At 33.4% G+C, this 21,412-nt stretch overlaps 2 protein-coding genes across 3 annotated transcripts in view; both read left to right on the forward strand.

The window, feature by feature from the left end:
• LRRK2 (leucine rich repeat kinase 2) overlaps positions 1–21,412 on the forward strand; it is a 139,254-nt gene that overhangs the window by 81,555 nt on the left and 36,287 nt on the right. For both annotated transcript variants that reach the window (XM_059935648.1, XM_059935647.1), the window contains exons 26-35: positions 841–934; positions 3,055–3,241; positions 4,334–4,515; positions 6,839–7,068; positions 7,474–7,601; positions 8,928–9,146; positions 12,520–12,721; positions 13,732–13,820; positions 19,542–19,729; positions 20,616–20,770. In XM_059935648.1, the coding sequence (XP_059791631.1) occupies positions 841–934; positions 3,055–3,241; positions 4,334–4,515; positions 6,839–7,068; positions 7,474–7,601; positions 8,928–9,146; positions 12,520–12,721; positions 13,732–13,820; positions 19,542–19,729; positions 20,616–20,770 (1,674 nt within the window). The remainder of the gene's footprint in view (positions 1–840; positions 935–3,054; positions 3,242–4,333; positions 4,516–6,838; positions 7,069–7,473; positions 7,602–8,927; positions 9,147–12,519; positions 12,722–13,731; positions 13,821–19,541; positions 19,730–20,615; positions 20,771–21,412) is intronic.
• Positions 16,882–17,361, forward strand: LOC132373104 (high mobility group nucleosome-binding domain-containing protein 3-like). The gene has a single exon (XM_059935649.1). The coding sequence runs from the start codon at positions 16,981–16,983 to the stop codon at positions 17,254–17,256; it is 276 nt and encodes a 91-aa protein (XP_059791632.1). The 5' UTR covers positions 16,882–16,980; the 3' UTR covers positions 17,257–17,361.

Consider the following 21,412-nt stretch of genomic DNA (forward strand, 5'->3'; position numbering starts at 1 on the left):
CATAGGAATATTTATTATGGCATTTTTCATAGTAGCCAAACATTGGAAAGAATGTAAATGTCTATCAACAGTAGAATGAATAAATTGGCTGTATTCATACAATGGAAATGCTATGTAGCAGTTAAAATAAATGAATAAGATGCATTTATCAACATGAAAAATAAATCTAAAAAAATTGTTACATGAAAAAGCAAATTGAATATAGACATGTACAATATGATAATATTTATGTAATGCAAAACAGTAATATGTATTACCTGTGGATACATACATCATAAAAGTACAAAAACATGTATCGAAATAACACCAAATTCAAGGTAGAAATCTCTGTGGAGAGGTCCCTAATCTCTTAAGGTCATATGATCAAAGAATACTTTTATTAAGTAACATCCATAATTATTCCATAGAATACTCTTTACAAGATGGTGTTATAGGGAATTTTTATTTTTATATTATATTGTGGATTAGTAAAATATTCCAAAATGTTTTGTTAGACTTACTTCAGAGTAATTTGAATTAATCTATAATTTATGTCACATAATATCACACATAATTTGAAATGAATATTCTAATGATTTCTACTTTGTACAGATGTTGGACAGATGAATTTATATTTAGACACTTTTGTGGCTTTCAGGTTAAAAGAGTCTTATGGTGTATTGTTTTAATGTTTTGTGGTTGTATTAATTTATTTTAAAAGTAGAATTATTTTATTGTCAGTGTGAGAATGGAAATTAAATTATGTGACAGATCATTGGTAGCTGCTCTTATTGTAGAATCTAATGGAAATCTAGTTAAAGTGATTAAAATGTCCATTATCTCACTTTCATTTTCTCTTAGCTGCTATGCCTTTTTTGCCTTCTTCCATGACAAGCCTAAAATTATCTCAAAACAGATTTACATGTGTTCCGGAAGCAATTTTAAATCTTCCACAGTAAGTTTATTATTTTAATTTTAAAAACCACACGAGGTGGAACAGAACCTTCAGAAACATGGTTTTAACTTAGACGTATAAATGTAATTGATTTCTAAATCTACTAAACTTAATGTTTTTAAATCTATGAATGTTTGACTTTTAATATTAGACAAAAGATGTGAATTGTTATTTGGACTTTTTAGCTTTTATATTAATTTAATGTGCTGTTGTATAGAAACAATTTAAGAGTAATTAATTGTTGCATTATTATAATCAAATGAGATTGTACTAGCTGTCACTTTAACTTTTAAAATTTCACTTGCTTTGGGGATTATGTTGCTAAAACACTATTAACTTTGAAATTATACTTAAGTTATGTTTGAGTGACATTTTTGGTGAAGAATAGGATAATTTATGTCGTTCAAAGTATTTGGGGATATTTTTGGTTAATTTCATTAAAAATAAAAGCTTCCTGTTAACTACAAATCCAGGCATTAATTAGATTTCAAATGTGTTGTAATCTTAAATAACTATTCTACTAGTGTTATTTATTATAAATAAAATCCATCGAGGTACATGTGCAAATATATACATATACAGGCAAGTAATACTTAGTTATAATTTAGCCATGGAAGGTGTGAGACAGATGAATAATAGTTAATTTAAGTCTAGGTTTAGAATGTGTCAGACACTGTATTTTACTGCTTAACAGTGGATCATCTTTTTAGTCTTCCTAATAATCCTATGAAATACTTACTGTTATCATCTCCACTTTATAATGAGAACACTATTTCATAAGAGAGAGAAAGTAACTTGCCTGAAGTCACAGTTCTTAAACACTGGTGGTTTGATTTCAGACTCTTAATTCTGACATACAGACATCTATAGAATACAGGTCGTCGGTCCTATATTTTAAACATAGTTTATTCTTGAAAATGTGTTTGGAAGCCACCTATTTATAAAAGCTCATTAGAAGATGCATGTCATAAGAAAGCTTTCTTCCCAGAGAACTAAAAATATTATCCAGTCCCTAATTACACTATACCTTTAGACACCATCTTCAGGTATACATTTTAGTGTTTTATATGTATTTTTAAAATTTATTCTTTTGTTTCACCAATGAGCATGTGGCTGGCCAGCTTCAGTCTCCAAGCTTAGTCTTAAAGCTAAGAGACACTGCCTTTGAACAACCTGATGATTTTCAACTTTGTCTCAGTTGCATTGTTTGTTAGACATACATGTCTTTAATATAGTCAAATTAATTTTCTTGTTTTCAACATTTTTATAAGGTAACTAGGGCAAAATCTAGATCATTTAAAAATTAGAGCAATAATGTTGCTCTGCAGATCTGAATCTTGGTCTAGCAGGCAGTACAGCTATTTGAGCTTAGAATTAATTCATAATACTTCAAATATGCTGGATGAAAGGGATCAGGATACAGTCGTAAAAGGCCAGGCAACCTTTTACATAGTCAAATATACCACAGTTGTTGACTATCTTTATTCTTCCTACACATGTACATTTACAAGTGACATGTGTTTTTCTGCTATTTCCTGCAAACTTTGGGTAGCTATTCCTGCCTGAAAGCAACAAATTTACATTGAGGGCCTACTGTATACAAGACATCATGCTCAATGTTATGATATTTTTCACACTGAGGCAAGCTGCTAAAAATGATAGTAAACTTAAGGACCCAACCTCTGAAGAATCCCTCCAGGTATGAGTGAAATTGAATAGAGAAATGGAGGCTACATATTTGTAAATCTTGTATAGAAGGCAGGAATTTTAATGACTGTTTTTGCCTTTGTTAATTATGATTTCTCATGCATCATAAGTGTTTGTAAAACACTTGGTCTTTCATTATGGTTGACATTTTTATGTTTCTGAAGTAGGGAAATTAGGCCTCAATTTTGTTTTTATTGGTCCTTTTTAAAATGTTCCTATTGAGACATGCCTTTTTTTCCTAGCCCGTATATACCTTTATGCACACAAAAAACCACACGTACGTACTCATATATAAATAATGTTAGTTTTAAAGTTATACCTTCTTCTCACTCTGGTGAAAATTACTTGTGATGTTATTTCATGTATTTTGGAAACACTCATTTGATTTTTATCTTGACATTGTATTGTTTCAGCCTGCGGTCCTTAGATATGAGCAACAATGATATTCAATATCTACCAGGTCCTGTGCACTGGAGATCTTTGAACTTAAGGGAACTCTTGTTTAGTCATAATCAGATCAGTATCTTGGACTTGAGTGAAAAAGCATGTGCATGGTCTAGAGTAGAGAAACTACATCTTTCTCATAATAAACTGAAAGAGGTAAGAGGTCATCTTTATTTGTTTAGAATTATTGCCAGTTTGAAAATATGCTTTTATAATTTGCATTATCACAAATGATCATTTCAAAATCTGTTATTTGATATTGCTTACTTTTTGAATAAGATCTAATCCTACCCTGAGGTAAATGGGTATATTAACAATGCTTAATTTCCTTAAAAAATCACTTTTTGTGCTCTATTTTATTTTGAATATTTATATATATATATATTTAATTATGAATGTGTGTAATGCTTTAAGTGTGTCAATTTATCACAAAATCGCTAATCTGTTAACAGACTCTCAGACACGCTGCATTTCTCAAGTTGTCTCCGGGCCATATATAGCCTGTGTTTTTCAGCTGACATTCTTTTCCACATTCTTAAATTTCTGCATTCACCCAAATGGACAGGTCTCTGTTATAAATATGAAATTGATTATTCATTTGTCCCAGAAAACTTTTTTTTTTTCCAGGTTCAAGTCTATTGCCTATAAAAGCCAAAAAGAGTACAGTGTCTGAAACCATGAGGTTCAGAATAACTGAATATTTTTGAATACCTGACTTTTTTTTCAGCAAATTAATGTTTGCTATTATAGAAGTAATGAATATTGCTTAAAAATTTGGAAGAGAAAAAAATTCCAATATTTATGCCACTTAAGGTATAAACATTTAGCTGTATTTTAAGAACAGTAAGTTGTACATAAGTCTGTGATGATTAGATCTTTAGTTTTACTGAAGAACACAGTGTGAGGGAATAGACTGAAGCCACAGATGATTGGTTTTGGATACATATAAAAAACTTCTTTACTTTCAGTGTTGTGAAGTGATGAAATATGTTACTAAGGCAGAATGGGTTTTTAAAGATTATAAATAAATGACATAGATTGGGGTAAGTCCTTTATATGTATGTTTTCAAACATTTATAATGAAAACTATGACAAGCCTTTGGAAAGTTTTAGAACTCTGTTGAGAGGCTGTGCAAGGTGCTGATGGGATCTCTGAGCCTCTCTTGTTTCCTATTAGCATCTTGTGTTTTGGCAGCACACATTTCTTTCTTCCCACCAACAGGATTTACCCTTTTTTATTTCATTAAGATTCCTCCTGAGATTGGCTGTCTTGAAAATCTGACATCTCTTGATGTTAGTTACAACTTGGAACTGAGATCCTTTCCCAATGAAATGGGGAAATTAAGCAAAATATGGGATCTTCCTTTGGATGAACTGCATCTTAATTTTGATTTTAAACACATAGGATGTAAAGCCAAAGACATCATAAGGTTAGATAATTTTATTTTCATTTGTTTTTATTAAATTTATTTCAGATATCCCTTCTTTGTGACTTTGATGGATATATAGTTACAATTTAAGAAAAAAATGTATAGTACCATCCAACGTTGATATGTCATTTGCCCTTTATTTAATAAATGGGTTTGTTTGGTGCCACTGCAGAGTTTTTCATTTCCTCCTAGCCAAGTTAAGGTTGAGAGAATGGCTTCTCCTTATCATGCTTTTCAGTAGAAAGGGACTCTAAAAGGAAATTATTACTATTTGGTCTCTTGTTACCAGTTATACAATCTAAAGAAATAAAGCATAGTATTATAACTTCTCAAGCTGCATTTCAAATAGCAAACTAGCAAATAGTTATCATATGTCTGTTATATCTTAAAGCATTATAGTTACTTAAGTGATATAAAATTACATCAGTTTTGCCTAGGAAGCTGATAACCTACTCAACTTGATCATTTTTGAAACCACCAAAACTTCCACATATCACTGTTTCTGGTTTTATATTTTATGAACTTCAAATATCTTTAATAATGAACTTTATTCCACTCTTTGTTACTGTTTGAGCACATTAGTTACTGTTTGAGCACATTAGTCTTATTGTTACTGTTTGAGCACATGACTCTTATTGTTACCTACCTGTAAAATCATTTATTTTTATTTCCACAAAACTACTGCTATCTATATTTATCTTACAGGTTTCAGCTCAGTTATCACCTCTCAATGTATCCTTGACTTGCCTATAATGTTCACTAAGTCAAGGACCATGGCTACATTTACTTACTATTTCATTCTTGGCACCAAACACAGAGTCTGGCATACAATTAATAATTGTTGCATTACGAGTGAACTAGTTACCTAAATCTCTTCCTTAAAGTTTCTTAATTTATATTTAGCTTTTTGTCTCTTTTTACGAACAAAGATTTGTTTTTTTGTTCTCCTGAGTGTGATTTAATTTGAAAAAAAAAAAATCTTTTCACCAACTATGCTAAATAAATGTGACTAGCCCTCACCCTACACAATTATTTCCCATGGTTTTCCTTCCTGAAACTGGAAAAGATGTTCATATAAAAATTTGTTCAATTCTTACTAAACATTTAGTAGAACTGGTTTTCGATGTATTATGCTATATTATCAAGCTACTATATAACTAAATATTTTTAAACGTATTTAACATTTTCAGAGAGAACATAGACCTGGAGTAGTTTAGAAATTGTAGTCCTCATTTGCTTTTTTAAAGAATGACAAAGAATGAATTCTTAATAAATAGACATTTGGACCATTGATTTTCTTGTTTATTGGTGATGAAAACAGAACATAAGCTGTATGTGAGAAAATGACTGATTTCAATAACAGCAGGTACAAGATCTGATCTGCCAGATCTTGTTTTCTAGAGCATCAAATAATTCAAGAAAATAATTATGCTTTTTGCTCAGATCATCAGGATTGTTGGACAGATTCCTATTAGTTATGAGAATTAATCAGTCAATATTCCCTAAGATTCACTTGTGATTTAGTTTATTTTTCTAATTTTAAACTGTGGCAACATTTTAACATAGTTAAAATATATCTTTCTATATCCATTTTATTTTTGAGAACATTTAAATATACTATTAATTTAAAGGTGGTATTGCTAGCCACCTGCAGCACTTCTAGTTAGTTTCAATTATTTTCGCATTAAGACTATTAGGAACAGCAACATATTATCTGCTAATAGTATAATCATTTATATGTATCAATTTATAATTTAACCAATATGTTCTCCCTTTCCATTTACATTATGTATATGCATGTATGATATATATGAATGTATACATTATGTATACCATACATGAATATATGTACGCATACACATGTATAATGTGCCAAATATGACCTCACTATCAAAATTTAGTATAGCAGTATGCTTATATACTCTACCTTGATTGTTTATCCTATGAGCTTTGTAAAATTTTATACTTTATAATTTTTAGGGTTTTATTTGTGTTATTTAAAGAAATTGTGTGTGTTTGTGTATAAAATTCTAATGAGTATTACAAACATATTTTGAAATTTTGATTATTTCTGGTGATAGAATGTCATTATATTTGATAATGCTGCCGATCATTATCAACTACACCAACATCACTAACAAAATATATGCATTAATAGTGCATTGAAAGACACATGCATTATTAATTATGTGAGCTATGCACTCTTTTGCATACTGTATTTTAGAACAGTTTGATATTTAAAAGAATTCAGTGCATAAGAATTCACCTATATCATAAGTACACTGCTAAGCAGTTTATTTTATTTTTGTTTTTCAAATACCAGGTTTCTTCAACAGCGGTTAAAAAAGGCTGTGCCCTATAACCGAATGAAACTTATGATTGTGGGAAATACCGGGAGTGGTAAAACCACCTTATTGCAGCAATTAATGAAAATCAAGAAATCAGATCTTGGGATGCAAGGTGCCACAGTTGGCATAGACGTGAAAGACTGGCCCATCCAAATAAGAGGCAAAGGGAAGAAAGACCTCATTCTAAATGTGTGGGATTTTGCAGGTATTTATTTTGCTAGAATTTTTTATTCACACACCTTTTTAAAACAGGGATTTAAAAACTGAATTTTCTGTTCCAATACTGCAAAGAGGCCTGGTGGATCCTATGGAATTATTCCAAAGCCATTTATTTCTCCTAATTCTACCCTTGCCACCAGAATGGAGAAGCCATGGAAGGAAATGTTAGGAACCAGTACGTGCCAGCTGAAGCTAAGTAGCTGACACATGTGAAGAGTTGTCAGTCCCTAGTAAAAAGCCAGTGTAGTCATGTAACCATCATCTTTTTATTGTTTTTCTCTTTCTTTGTGTGATAAATAGTGGATAGTATCACTTAATTTTATTTTTGAAGAAGATGAAGAATTCTTGCCTATTTTCTGGAAGGCTAAAAAATTCTCTAATCTTTATTTAGGTTGTGAGGAATTCTACAGCACTCACCCACACTTTATGACCCAACGAGCCCTGTATCTTGCTGTCTATGACCTTAGCAAAGGGCAAGCTGAAGTTGATGCCATGAAACCTTGGCTCTTCAATATAAAGGTGATCTATTCTAATCATTTGAAAATAGAAAATAATTCTTGGGGTTTTTTTGGTATGTAAGGTAATTTATTTTGGGCAAAAAGGTGCTTCAAATAGTCTCTTCAAATAATTTTTTAAAAGAAAGGAGCACTAAAATTTTGAGTTGGGAAATTTTAAGAGTAATTAAGTTGTGACATGAAAATAGTGTTTTCTATATTAGTGAGAGTTATAGAAACTGGAAACCCTTTTAAGCTATAAAGATTGAGATTTTATAAGTTAAACTATTTTTGATATTATTTCTGTTTTTTTTGGCTGTGCCACGTAGCTGGCAGGATCTCAGTTCCCCGACCAGGGATTGAACCTGGGCCACGTCAGTGAAAGCCTGAATCCTAACCACTAGGCGACCAGGGAATTCCCTGATATTATTTCTTAAGTGTAATATGAACTTCCCTAATTTAAAATAAACCATAGTGAAAAAAAGCAATCTGTGCATCACCAACTCTGTCCTCAGAGGCAATTTAGTGTGAAGTCCTTCAGATCTTACAGTTTTAAATGGTCCCAGATTAATAGTATATTTGGAATTTTGCAATTTTTCCAATTTGTCCCTTGCTGTCATATTGTCAGCTATTACTTTATGTATATATGGTTTTAAATATATATGGCTTTTTAGAATTGAGACCAAAGAAAGAGTGAATGGTCTTTGAATGATGCTCCAGTGGGCTCTTCTGTGAGGCAAGCCCTTAAAAAGATTTGTCAGGAAATTTTGGCTCCATCAAGCTTGTTTTGTCATTTTGGTAATTTTTTTAACTTCCTTTTTTTGACTTTATTATAGCTAGCCAAAGTGAAAAAATACTATAGTCGCAGTAATATTTGCTTTAGTGACTTTTTTTTCATTGTAGACTCCACACTAAATGACTTTAATATGAATTAAGGAGATTGAATTTACAGATAAGGAAGAGAAAATATAAAACAAATTGTATTACTCTGATATAATTTGGGGGTTATTAAATACTATTTTATTTAGAAGACCAAAGCACACTTAGAGAATAACCCGTTTTAAGGCACGGAAAAACGAAAAGAAAAATATACTATTACTGTTACGTAGGCCACCTGAAAGAAAAGTGGTAATAATTGGATAAGAAGGGGCATAAAATTGACTTTTAAAAATTTCTTAAGGGTAAGTTTTTCTTAGGTTTAAGGAAGGAAAGGCAGTTGTTATTTTCTTCTTAGAAGTCTTGATTTCTCATTTCCACTCAAGTGAGTTTCATAGAAAGTGAATGTCAGTGGAAATGTAAGCACTCTTGATTTTAAAACAAACACAAAAGTATTTTGTATCTTTCCCTGTAGGCTCGTGCTTCTTCTTCCCCTGTGATTCTTGTTGGCACACATTTGGATGTTTCTGATGAGAAGCAGCGCAAAGCCTGTATCAGTAAAATCACCAAGGAACTCTTCAACAAACGAGGGTTTCCTGCAATACGGGATTACCACTTTGTAAATGCCACTGAGGAATCCGATGCTTTGGCAAAACTTCGGAAAACTATCATAAATGAGAGCCTCAATTTCAAGGTAACATGGTTCATTGCGGACTTTAGGTAGTAGATAAATACAATTTATTAATTCTCATGTTGTGCAACTGCTAAGAAATGTCAAAAGTCTCGAGAAGAGAACAGCTATCTTAAAATTGTGGGGGTTTTTCAGAGCTGTTAGCGTTATTAAAGTACTTTCAATTTTAAAATTATTTATGCTATACTTTATTTCAAACTCATAGAAGTGGGAATAAAAATAATTTGAGGATACTGAGAGAAGCTAAGAGGATATCTGAGAGGCTGAGAGAATATTCCTGAGAGAATCTGGGGACATGTTTCTGATGCCCTTTCTCTCCCAACTTCCTGTAGTGGTGATTCAATCAAAAGGATAAAGATGAATGTTGGGGTCTTGGGGTTATCTTTCTTATATTTTCCATCTGCTCCTTTCTTTTGGAGTTCTTATTTTATGCTCGCCTTGATTTACTTTGTTGTTCCTTCATGTCTCTTGTCACTGTGATCTCCCTTCCAAATATTTTTTTCTCAATATTGGGAGAAGTTTCTTTCATCTGATCATCAGGGTCACTAATTTGGTTTTCATCAATGTCTAAGCAATTTTCTAGTTCATACAAACTGGGTTTTTTCATTTTAAGAATTATGTTTTTGATTCCAAAGTTTTCTTCTGGTAAGACAAATGTAATTCATAGAGTTCATAAAGCACAAATAGATTGGTTAACAGTGAGAACACTTGTTTTTAATACTTGCAAGAGAAAGAAATTTTACCTGGGTTCTACAGACAGCATGGTATGAACTGTACTGAAAAACACCCTGAATAGTTCAATATAACAACACAATGGTGGATTTCACTGTTAGTCTCTGTTGGTTTAGCTCATTAGCACTAATGATCAAGGCCATGGCTTATAACAAGGGTCCTGTTTTGCCTGGACAGTCCCAGCATAATTATTAATTGTGTCCCACTATATTCTCAGAAGCATTCCAGTTTGGACGATAAATTATATGGTCACCTTGGTTATAACGTGTTGGCTAGTTAGCTTAGTTCTTTTCCATTTCCACAGATTATGCTCCTATCCAAAACCTAATGAGCCATTTATAAACGTGCTGGTCTTTGTGGTGCCCATGGAGAGAATTTGCACATTTGTATCTTTCAGCACATTTATCCCAGTCACTAAAAGCTTTTACAAATGGTGGATCAGTGACATTTTATATAAGAAGAATGAAATATCATTTATTTGTAGATTTTCTTACTTTTTTTGTGGGACATATGACTAAAGAGTAATATGACTTTTAAGAAGCAAATATACAAAATTAATATATTCAATTAAATATTCTCTTTACACAGGGAGTTTTCTTTTGAGACTATACCTGTGCTTACAGAACTTTGTTGTTATTTATAATATTTTAATGGCTTCTCTTTTTATCATTGATGTCAGAACATTTATCATATTTTAAAAAAGACTTCTTGGAGGATGAGTTTGTTTTGAGAAAGGCTGAATGTAGTTGAAGCAAAGCCTGTGGAGAAGGTGGTTCATCAAGATGGACTGGTATTGCTCTAGGCTAACAACAATTTATCGCTATCCATCAATGAGACCAATTTTCTTTCTGCACTTGTACATGAACTCTGAAGGCAATGCCAGATAAGGAAGTAAAATAAATGCTTTGAGAAATGGCAGTATTATTTGAAGAAAGGTATCTATTGCTAATGGATACATCATTCTGGCATATTGGTTTGAAAATCTGTTTGATTGCTTTGCAGAATAGTGATTCAGATGACCCCCAAAACAATAAACCTGCCAGAACTTCAGTATTCTTTCCTCCCTGAGGTGCTTCAACCTGTATTCAGACAACAGCTTTTAATCTACTAGAAATCTTTTTTTTGTTTGCCCTTTCATTTGTTTTTCATCTTTTCCTTTTATCCTGGCTCTTTTCTATTCTTTGCCTGTCTCACCCTTATTAACATGTGTCTGTGCAGACTTTAGAATAAAAGCTTTTGTTTTTGGCTGTTGGTGACCTGATAATAAAGCTTAAAACAAGTAGGACAAAACAGAATTCAGTGCCAACAGTATCCCTCTCAATCTTGTCCAGCCCCTTAGCCGAGTGGGATCCTTTGCTGGCCCTGTAATCCAGCCCTGTAAAGTTCATCCTTTTGTTACTTGATTGCTTTCTGTGAGAACTCTTGTTTACTTTTATATGTAGGTTTCCCTTATTGGGTTAAAACATAAATTTCAATCTGAAGTTCTGTTTTATCTTAATTTATAAATGATGAACAGAGGGAATATGAAAAGTGCAGGTTAGTGAAATTATATTTAATTTTCTGGTTCAAAGAGTACTTTGAAACAATCTTGAATGTTTGGAGGTAAATATGAAAGTAATGGTTACAGCTGCTGTAAATCAAGTTCCTTAAGATTCTAGTTAAAAGTAGAAAAAGAGCAAGTTAAAGTGTGTGTGCATGTGTGTGTGTGTGTGTGTGTGTGTGTGTGTAATAAAACCCAATTTCTATTTGTAATAAGTTGAAGAATTCAAGTAGAAATTATGTTGGTTATTGTCAGGTAAAAAGAATATACAAGAATATATTCATGAGTTGAGAAATGGGGAGAGTGTGCCACCTGGTGGTTCTCAAAGGCATTTTAGTTACTATTGTTAGAGTTGCATTTCTATTTAAAATTAGATTTTTAAGAAAAAAGTTTGGAAAAGATTTTAATTATAGAAACTATCACTTTAAGGTCATTCTTTTAAAATTTTATTTTATGTATCTCTTGATTAGTAGACAGTTGTTAGATTCTAAGTGTAACAGACCCCAAATCATCCTCTCATATCAGAATCATTGGGGTTTAGATGATTTCTTATTTTTCCAAGTTCAAGTTTCCATGAAAAAGCATAGCTTGGGTGAGGAAATTTTATGTCTGTTTCCAGATTTCACTGTTTATATGTACATTCCACTAATACAACATTTTGCAAATAACAAGAACAAAATTTAGTTTTACCTTGGGTTGTGGATCACATTTTCATCTAATAAATAAGGTTCAAACGCTCTTACAATACTTGCTGACTTCTTATGCTAGCATATCTATTGCATGTAAGTTTAATGTCTTAGAAAACAGAAAGTCCTTTATTTACGGTCAATGATTTATCTTGGATTTTGCCATGGATTTTCTGAATAGCTAGATAAATATTTCCATGTAATATTATTTGATAGTTCTTTACATATTGGCTTCTGTGTTCATATTTTTCTTATTTTAAGATCATCTTATTTATTCCTCACAATTTAGTTGGTTTTACATTACATTTTGATTTTATTAAAAAATACAGTTCTGAATGATTAGCATAGAATTTATCACCCACCTGACAAATCGATGAATAAAATGGATTTTCACAGCTTGTCATTTGTAATTTCATAGATCCGAGATCAGCCTGTTGTTGGGCAGCTGATTCCAGACTGCTATGTAGAACTTGAGAAAATCATTTTATCAGAGCGTAAAAATGTGCCAGTTGAATTTCCTGTAATTGACCAGAAACGATTATTACAACTTGTGAAAGAACATCAGCTGCAGTTAGATGAAAATGAGCTTCCTCACGCAGTTCACTTCCTAAATGAATCAGGTTTGTTTATTGCATATTTTTCGAAAGCTCTGCTGTAGTAATTTGTGAAAATGCACCTGAACCTTGTATAGAAGTTACATTTAAAATTATCAGAATATTGACAAAATTCTTTAATAGGTAACTATTTTTTTCTTTTTGAAAGATCATCATGAGCATTGATGTTAAATCATGTATTATGTCATAAGAGAAAAATTTAGAAATTATCTAAGGGCAGTAGTGGAAAAGGTCTCTGAGCAGGAGTTAAAACGTGGGTTGTAGAACTTGACTGTAGTATTCAGGAGCTGTGAGACCCTATGTGGAGGCTATTTGTACACTGTAAAGAAGAATTATTATTGGGATGGTTTAACTTGGCACTTGGAGAATCAGTGGTTGCCTGAGATGATGCAGCTACCGAGTGGCAGATCTTGCTCTGTTGCGTAACATGTTGTCAGCATGACCTCACAGATGAAAACTCTTGAACAGACTTTGGTGCTAATTGTGTACTTGATCAATATAACCTTGCTAGAAATGTGTGAGTTGATTTGTAGTGCTCGGATAAGTGGTTGGGAAGTTGCTTTTGATCCCCAGATTCTGTTGTATGAAAAATAATCTTCATGTGGATTGAATCTGATCAATTCATTTCCTCATCGTTCTTAAACCAGTAGCTCCCTTTGATATTTTGTGTTTCTTACCTGTATGCGAAAATAAGATGTGTCTTTGTAGTGTGTAATTAGAAAGCCAAAAATATTTATGAATTTCTATTTCTCAATACATGCTCTGCACTGTATGGCTTTGTCTTAAATATGCTTAAATATGATCATTTTATATAGTTCAAAAGGTAACTTTTTAAAATAATATTTGGATTTTAGAGCTTGGGAACTGGGATGCCTGGGTTCGGGTCTCAGCTCTGCCACTAATGATGCTGAAGTTTACTCATCTGTAAAATGAGGAGGTTGGACTAGATTCTCTCTAAAGCCCCTTGATATTTGCATATTCTAAATTCCATGTTTCACTCTTGATTTTTACTCCAGGGGTCCTCCTTCATTTTCAAGACCCAGCCCTGCAGTTAAGTGACTTATATTTTGTGGAACCCAAGTGGCTTTGTAAAGTCATGGCCCAGGTTGGTATATTATATTTTTGTGGCATGGGAGTAATGATTGAAGAAAACTACAAATGACACCTAGAGCATTGAGTTTTATAGAGTTTGTGTTCAATTAAGGTAGAAACTACTGTGAATATAGAAAACTGTAGAACAATTTGTGTGGAAGACTGTATAAAGAAGAACTTCATGGAAGAAGAGAAGACATCTTAGAATTTACTTTAATGTCTTTGTTTTCAAGTCACAGACAGGTGTTTGTACTGCTCTGTTCCGTAGTACTTTTCTAGATCCTGATGATAGCTTTGGTTTGGTTACTGATATAATCAATTGAATGAAAATCTTTGGGATAAGTACATATACGAAAATTGGGTTGATGAGCCTCTGAAACCTCAGTCTAGACAACATGGAGGAAAATTTTGACTCTTCAGTGGAATGTAAGTTCTAAATGCTTACAATTAAAAAAATTTTGAATAGTGGTGGTTATGGCTGTCTTTTCTCTATTTATATTTCATATGGAAAATTATTTCTTCTCCCAGTAACAGTTACCAATGAGTTTATATTAATTAGCTATCATAATCCACCTCTATAGATTTGCCACAGAAAACCATTCAAAGAGAACACACTAGCTCAGGGTTCCTCAGTGTCAGCACTATTGACATTTTGGGCCAGATAATTCTTTGTTGTACATTGTAGGATGATAGCAGCATCTTTGGCCTCTACCCTCTAGATGCCAGTAGTACCTTCCCAGTATGACAAGCAAAAATGTGCCCAGACATTGCCAAATATTTTAGGATGCAAAAAATCACCCTGGGTGAGAACTGCATCTGGATGAATCATGAATTGAAGTGAGCCTGGGGAGGGCGTCTCCAGCATGTGCACTCACTGGTGGCTATTTTGTTTATGAGTATAATTTTTTGAGTCACTAAAATGATTGTATTTTTTTAATGTTAGAAATCTCTCTTCTAATCAACTATAATGGTAATTAAATTCCCTCAGGTAATCTTGAATAATAGTTCCTAAATTTCATCTAAGGAAGAATAAGAAAGATATTTTAAAGAGGGAACTCATTTGTGGCTAAATCCTATACCACAGAACTTGAGAATGTATTGAAACATTGCAATTGGCAATTTATTGTAATGGGACAGTTATTACTATTCTGGTAGATATTTTTAAAGTAGATTTTCATCCTTCTGCACATATGCCATGGAAAGTGTGATTTTACTCATCTACCTAATGAGAATGGAGCCAGGAAGGTATAGTGGTGAAGAGCACAAGCTCTAGAGTCAGCATGACCTGCGTTCAGATCTCTCCTAAATCCTTACTAACTTTGACATTTCTTAATGTTTTAAGCTTTTGTTTCTTCACTTGTAAAATAAGGATAATAACAATATTATCTTCAACATTGCCTCCCTAGTTCAGTATAAGTGAATAGTAAATTTTAGCAAAAGTTTATATTTGACCTTTAATTTGGTAATTAAAGACTTATTATTTCAGGAAATGAAAAAAAAATCTTCAAAACTGTAAAGATGTATTCATGTAGTTTTGGAAAGTGTGCCAGGTATGGAGCTAAATAAAACAATATATGTAGGTATATGCACTCTGTGTAGAAAAGGGAGTTTTAATTATACCCTGAAGATTTGTTGTTAGGTGGCACACTCTATCAGAAAATAACTGAACTCTGTATAGTCAAGAAAAGGCTAAAGTTGCACCAAAAAGTGATGTGTTTCCATGTGAATTAGGACTATTTAAAGTTGCACACATGTGGATAATATTAGAGTGGGTACATCTTATTCAATAGAATAACAAGGTGGTTTCCATCAGAATCACTATCTTTTAACAGAAGCAAATTTCCGTCATGATGCAATAAAATCCCTGAAGATACTATGGAGTAATTAAGTTGAAACTCCATGAAAGTTCTCATTAGCATAGTTATACTATTAGTTATACTATAAACATGTTAATTTAATTGAAAATTAGGTCAAGAATTTGAACAGCTCAAGTTATTTTGAAAGATAGATCTAAAGGGTCAGTAAAATTTCTTAATGTAAAAGATAAATGCCATCATTTTTATTTATGCGATATACTGAAATATGTCATTTTTATTAAGGTTTAAAGAGAATGAAAGCCATAAGTAATCAAGTGAAGACAGAATGACCTGCCTGACACCAAACCAGCAAAAATAAATAGGGTTATTCACCTCCATGAGTCATCAAGGCAAGGGAAGAAATAATTTCATGGTGCAGAAGCTCTAATGAGCCCAACCACCCTCTTTGTGCCCAGAGCTGTTAGGTAACTAAACTTATTAAAGAAGTTTCCATCAACACACAGAGAAATTTGCAAAACTCATTAAACTATATGATAAAAGAGATATGAAAGGGACTTATTGGTAGAGTATTATAAAACTTGCATGGCCATTTAATCTTGATAAAAAGTTGTGTGAGAAATTTGGAAAATTTTCTTTCCTTGCACAAGGGCATAAGTTAGCCTTAGAAGTTACCAGGCTGAAGGAATAATAAGAGGTCTTTTAACGGTGATAAAAATCAAGATAAGGTTTCAGTTTTTTATTGCTATATAACAAAATACCCCAAAACCTAGCGTACACAAGTAAACTTGGAGTAAAACATCAACAGCTTATTGTTTCTCACTATTCTGTGGGTTGACTGGGTTCAGCCAAACGGTTCTGCTCCGCATGGCATTGGCAGGGGTCGTTCGCTTGGCTTCCTCATTGAGCTGGGCTGGAGAGTCCAAGAAGGCTACACTCACATTTTTGGTGTGTTGGTGCTCCTCCATGTGGTCTCTCATATATGCCTAGACCTCTTAAAGGCCAGGCCTAGAACTGGTAAAATGTCAGCTCTGCCACATTCTAGTGAGCAGAGCAACCACAAGTCTTGTTCAGGGAAATGGATGGATTCTATATCTTGAAGGATTAAGCAGCCCACATATGTAGGGAGAGAAAAAATTAATGTGTCCATCGTTGGAAACTATCTGCTACAAAGAGTGGTAGTGCAGCATAGATCTACTAGAAAAATCAAGCACAAACTTCTATTTTAAAATCAGTTTGTCGGAGGCCGGGCTACGCTGAGCCCTGCACGTGAACAGCTGCGGCAGGGGCAGCATCCAACGGCGGTGCCAGCAGTTCCAGCCCGTTGCTTTACTTTTTAGCTGCACCAACGTAGTCATTATGCCGAAGAGAAAGTCTCCAGAGAATCCAGAGGGCAAGGATGGCTCCAAAGTAACTAAACAGGAGCCCACCAGATGGTCTGCCAGGTTGTCAGCGAAACCTGCTCCTCCAAAACCTGAATCTAAACCAAGAAAAACATCTGCTAAGGCCCTTATCCTATGCATAGATCCTCACATTAGCCCTACTGAGAAAGAACTGGCAACAAAGGTTAACAAAGGTGCTAAAGGGAAGGAGGAGGAAAAGCAAGAAGCTGGAAAGGAAGGCACAGAAAACTGAATCTGTAAACGAGGGAGAATGAATTGTCATGAAAATCGGAGTTGATTTTATGTACCTGTTGGGACAACTTTTAAAAGCTATTTTTACCGCGTATTTTGTAAATGCTAATTTTTTAGGACTCTACTAGTTGGCATACAAAAATATATAAGGATGGACATTTTACCTTCTCATAGTCATGATTTTTGGAAATTCCCATCATCCTTGAGTAAAATAAATACCAATTTAATATTGGAAGCTGTCTGTAAAATTGATTCACCGTTCCATGCACTTGCTTTAAAAATTTAGTCCTGAGCATACTGTGGTGTTTTTACTGTGTGTATTTGAATTTTTTCATGCAGTTTTTCTAGAGCAATAATCAGTGGTGCTTTTGTACCTAGGTTTTATGTGATTTTAATGAAACATGGATAGTTGTGGCCACCTGCTGACTATTTGTGGTTTAAAATAAAAGGTTTTCCTGCCTGCAAAAAGAAAAAAATAATAAAATAAAATAAAATCAGTTTGTCTAAGTAAAATAAATTAGAATAAGTATACAATAATGGCTGACATATGAGAGGTTACTTATATGCTTTTCAAAGATTATCTCATTTAATTCTCAGAACAACTCTTTTAAAGGGTACTTTATTAGTGCCCATTCTTGAAGATGAAGAAATTGATGGACAGAGAGGTTAAATAATTTATCTAAAGTTACATATTCAGGGAGAATTAGAGTTACGATTTCAAACCAAGCAGTTTGACTACAGTGCCTATGAACCTAACCCTAGGATAAAATGCTCCAAACTTTATTTTCCCCCAGTTCACGAATTCAACAGTATTTATTCAGCACCTAATGATGTTCCAGATATTGTTCTGGTGCTGGGGCTATAGCAGTAGACAAAACAAGTTTCCTGCATTCATGGAGTTGATGTTCAAATGGGAGGAAATAACCAAAACATGAATCCTTAACATGTTAGGTGGTACAGAATGCTACAAAGAAAATATAAAGTATGGCTGGGGGTAGAGAGTGAGTTTGTCAGACAGGCCTTAGCAACTTAAAAAACACTAAAACAGCAGTTTTCTTCACTACCTAAGTTGTAAGAGCAGTTTGGGCTATAAACTATACAATATGGAGGAAGTCCCAAATTATAGTTTTTATTATTTAATGACCCATTATACATTGCATTAGATATCATTATGTTCAATCAGTCATGCATTCATTGATTCAATGACGGTATACGTACAAAATAGAAATATAGGGTTGAGTGAGACAAGTCCTCGGGCCTACAGATTTTACAGTCCAGTATTTTACCCAGCTACATGATAATGTAAATAATGTTTGTTCCTATTTAAGTATCCCTTAACAATTATAGATCTACTAAAGAAAATTAAGCACAAATCTCTTTTTAAAATTAATTTGGCCAAGTAAAATGAATAGGAACATGTAGATAATAATGGCTAACATTTGAGGGCTTGCTATTTGCTAAAAATTGTTGTATGTATTTTGCATGTTTTATGTGTATCTTATTTTGTTCTCATGGCAATCTAAGAGACAGTCACTTTTATTATCTTATGTTACAGAGAGGGAAACTGTGGGTAAAGAAATTAAATATCTTTCCCAAGGTGACACAATTGGCAGTAGAGCCTGGATTTGAGCCTGAGTTCTTCTGAACTTATATTTTTAATTGTTATGATGATGATCAAAGCTCAAAGTATGGTCTCCACATTAGAATCATCAGAGTTTCTTGTTAAAAAAGCAGATTCTCAAGCCTCATCTCAGACCTACTGATCCAGACTGAGTGGAGTCCAGCGAAATTCAGTGGTTACTTATTTTGTTTGAGAATCACTGAAATGTGCTAAGCTACCTCTCTTCTCGCTGATGGAAACCATCTCCTATTATATAAATGTAAAGTAACATTTCTATTGCAAACCTGTAGTGATAACACAGTCTGGAAGATAATTTCCCTAGGAATATACTATTGATGAGACTGTAACAAGGATGTGGGGTACTGGATTGATGTGTTAATTGGAGTTGGGGAAGGCTTGTGGTTCATTGGTTTCAGAGGATCTCCAGAATTTCTGATCTGAATTAACTCCCTTAATTTAATAAATTTTTTTTTGTGTGTGTAGGGAGTACATGCCCCACTGGGCTTCTAGGCTACCTGGCTGCTAGCTAGAGAAATTAGGTCCTGTGTTGTACTTGACAACATTAAAATTGTTTTAATCATTTTTACTGAGCAAAGGAAATGTTTTAAATACAAAACTTTCCAGAAAATAAATTTTAGTGATATATATAAGTTTAAATCTTTCAGATTTTGACAGTGAAAGTGGAGGGCTGTCCAAAACATCCTAAGGGAATTATTTCACGTAGAGATGTGGAAAAATTTCTTTCAAAGGAAAAGAGATTTCCAAAGAACTACATGTCACAGTACTTTAAACTCTTAGAAAAATTCCAGATTGCCTTGCCAACAGGAGAAGAATATTTGCTGGTTCCAAGCAGGTAAGCCAAAACTTAAAATTTAATTACCCTATGGAAATTCACCATATATTATATTGTTTTAGTAGTCAAAGTAACTTTGGTCTGTGATAAATGTACTAATTTTTTTCTTCTTGTGCAAACTTTGTACTGAAGTATAACATTTTCTTTTAATGAAAACACTACATTTGACATTTAAAGATAAAGTAAATGACTGATTTTATGTATTAATTACTATTTGATTTAGCACTGCCTAATTTATTTAATAAAGGTTAATAGTGGAGATAAGTGTGTGTGTGTGTGTGTGTGTGTGTGTATGTGTATGTGTGTCCTTACATGGTATTGGAAGAGTTATTATATTAGGCAGATTCTGGGGATATAATGAGTTTTCAACATAGTCTTAAAATAATTTATGGCTGTGAATTTTCAGAGGATATGGGCAACACAATGGAGGCCTAAGTTATAGCCCTGTACTGTAGAAGTTCTTAACTCCTTTATAAGCACCTGGGAAATGTTATAAAGTAATATGACATTGAAAAGTGCAAATTGCATTGGTTGATGGATGGTAACTAATTCTAAAAATAGATATACACTCTTTTCTAGGACATGAATTTTTTTCAAGTTTTACATAATCCCTTTACTTGTCTATGCATAATGAACTGTAATAATTTATTTATAGTATAAATAAGATTATTGAAAAAATTTCATGCATCTACATCTGAGCATGCATTTGAATTAATTAACCATTAAATTTTGAGTAGGAAGAGCATGTAGCAAAAGAACATTATAAAAAATGCAATTGCTTAGAATATTTATCTTCAATTCATTGATTTCAAGTAGTAAAGCACTTTGGTCAACATGATTGGGTATTTTATGAAGCTGTATAATGACAGTGTCCTTTTATCTTTAGTTTGTCGGACCACAGGCCGGTAATAGAGCTTCCCCATTGTGAGAACTCTGAAATTATCATTCGACTGTATGAAATGCCTTATTTTCCAATGGGCTTTTGGTCAAGATTAATCAATCGATTACTTGAAATTTCACCTTACATGCTTTCAGGAAGAGGTATGTATTTAATGAAGAATTAATATTTAGAGAAGTTAGGAGGAAAGCATATTAAAATTAATATGTCATTTTCCCAGAGTTTACTTGTTTGTAAGGCAGCTGAAAATCAGAAAATAAGCTCAAAAGACCTCAGAGTGGCCAATATAAAGACATACACTCAAATAAGTTCATGCCGTTTGTTAAGCAGAAAATTCCTCAAAGTCCACGTGTACTTATTTTAGACACATTTACAATGCCTATGACTATCTCGCTTTGCAAGCCAAAGCAGACTAGAAGTAGCAATTTTATTTATTTATTTTTTTAAAATTTATTTATTTATTTATTTTTGGCTGTGTTGGGTCTTCGTTTCTGTGCGAGGGCTTTCTCTAGTTGCGGCAAGCGGGGGCCACTCTTCATCGCGGTGCGCGGGCCTCTCACTATCGCGGCCTCTCTTGTTGCGGAGCACAGGCTCTAGACACGCAGGCTCAGTAGTTGTGACTCACGGGCCCAGGTGCTCCGCGGCATGTGGGATCTTCCCAGACCAGGGCTTGAACCCGTGTCCCCTGCATTGGCAGGTGGACTCTCAACCACTGCACCACCACGGAAGCCTGAAGTAACAATTTTAAAAGGTGAAATTAGTAAGCGTCATTAGTTTAAACACAC

This window comes from Balaenoptera ricei, chromosome 10 (genome assembly GCF_028023285.1).
Source record: "Balaenoptera ricei isolate mBalRic1 chromosome 10, mBalRic1.hap2, whole genome shotgun sequence".
Taxonomy (NCBI): Eukaryota; Metazoa; Chordata; class Mammalia; order Artiodactyla; family Balaenopteridae; genus Balaenoptera; species Balaenoptera ricei.

Excerpts from the sequence above, each read along its gene's own strand:
- LOC132373104 (XM_059935649.1), top strand. The coding sequence starts at position 16,981 with ATGCCGAAGAGAAAGTCTCCAGAGAATCCAGAGGGCAAGGATGGCTCC.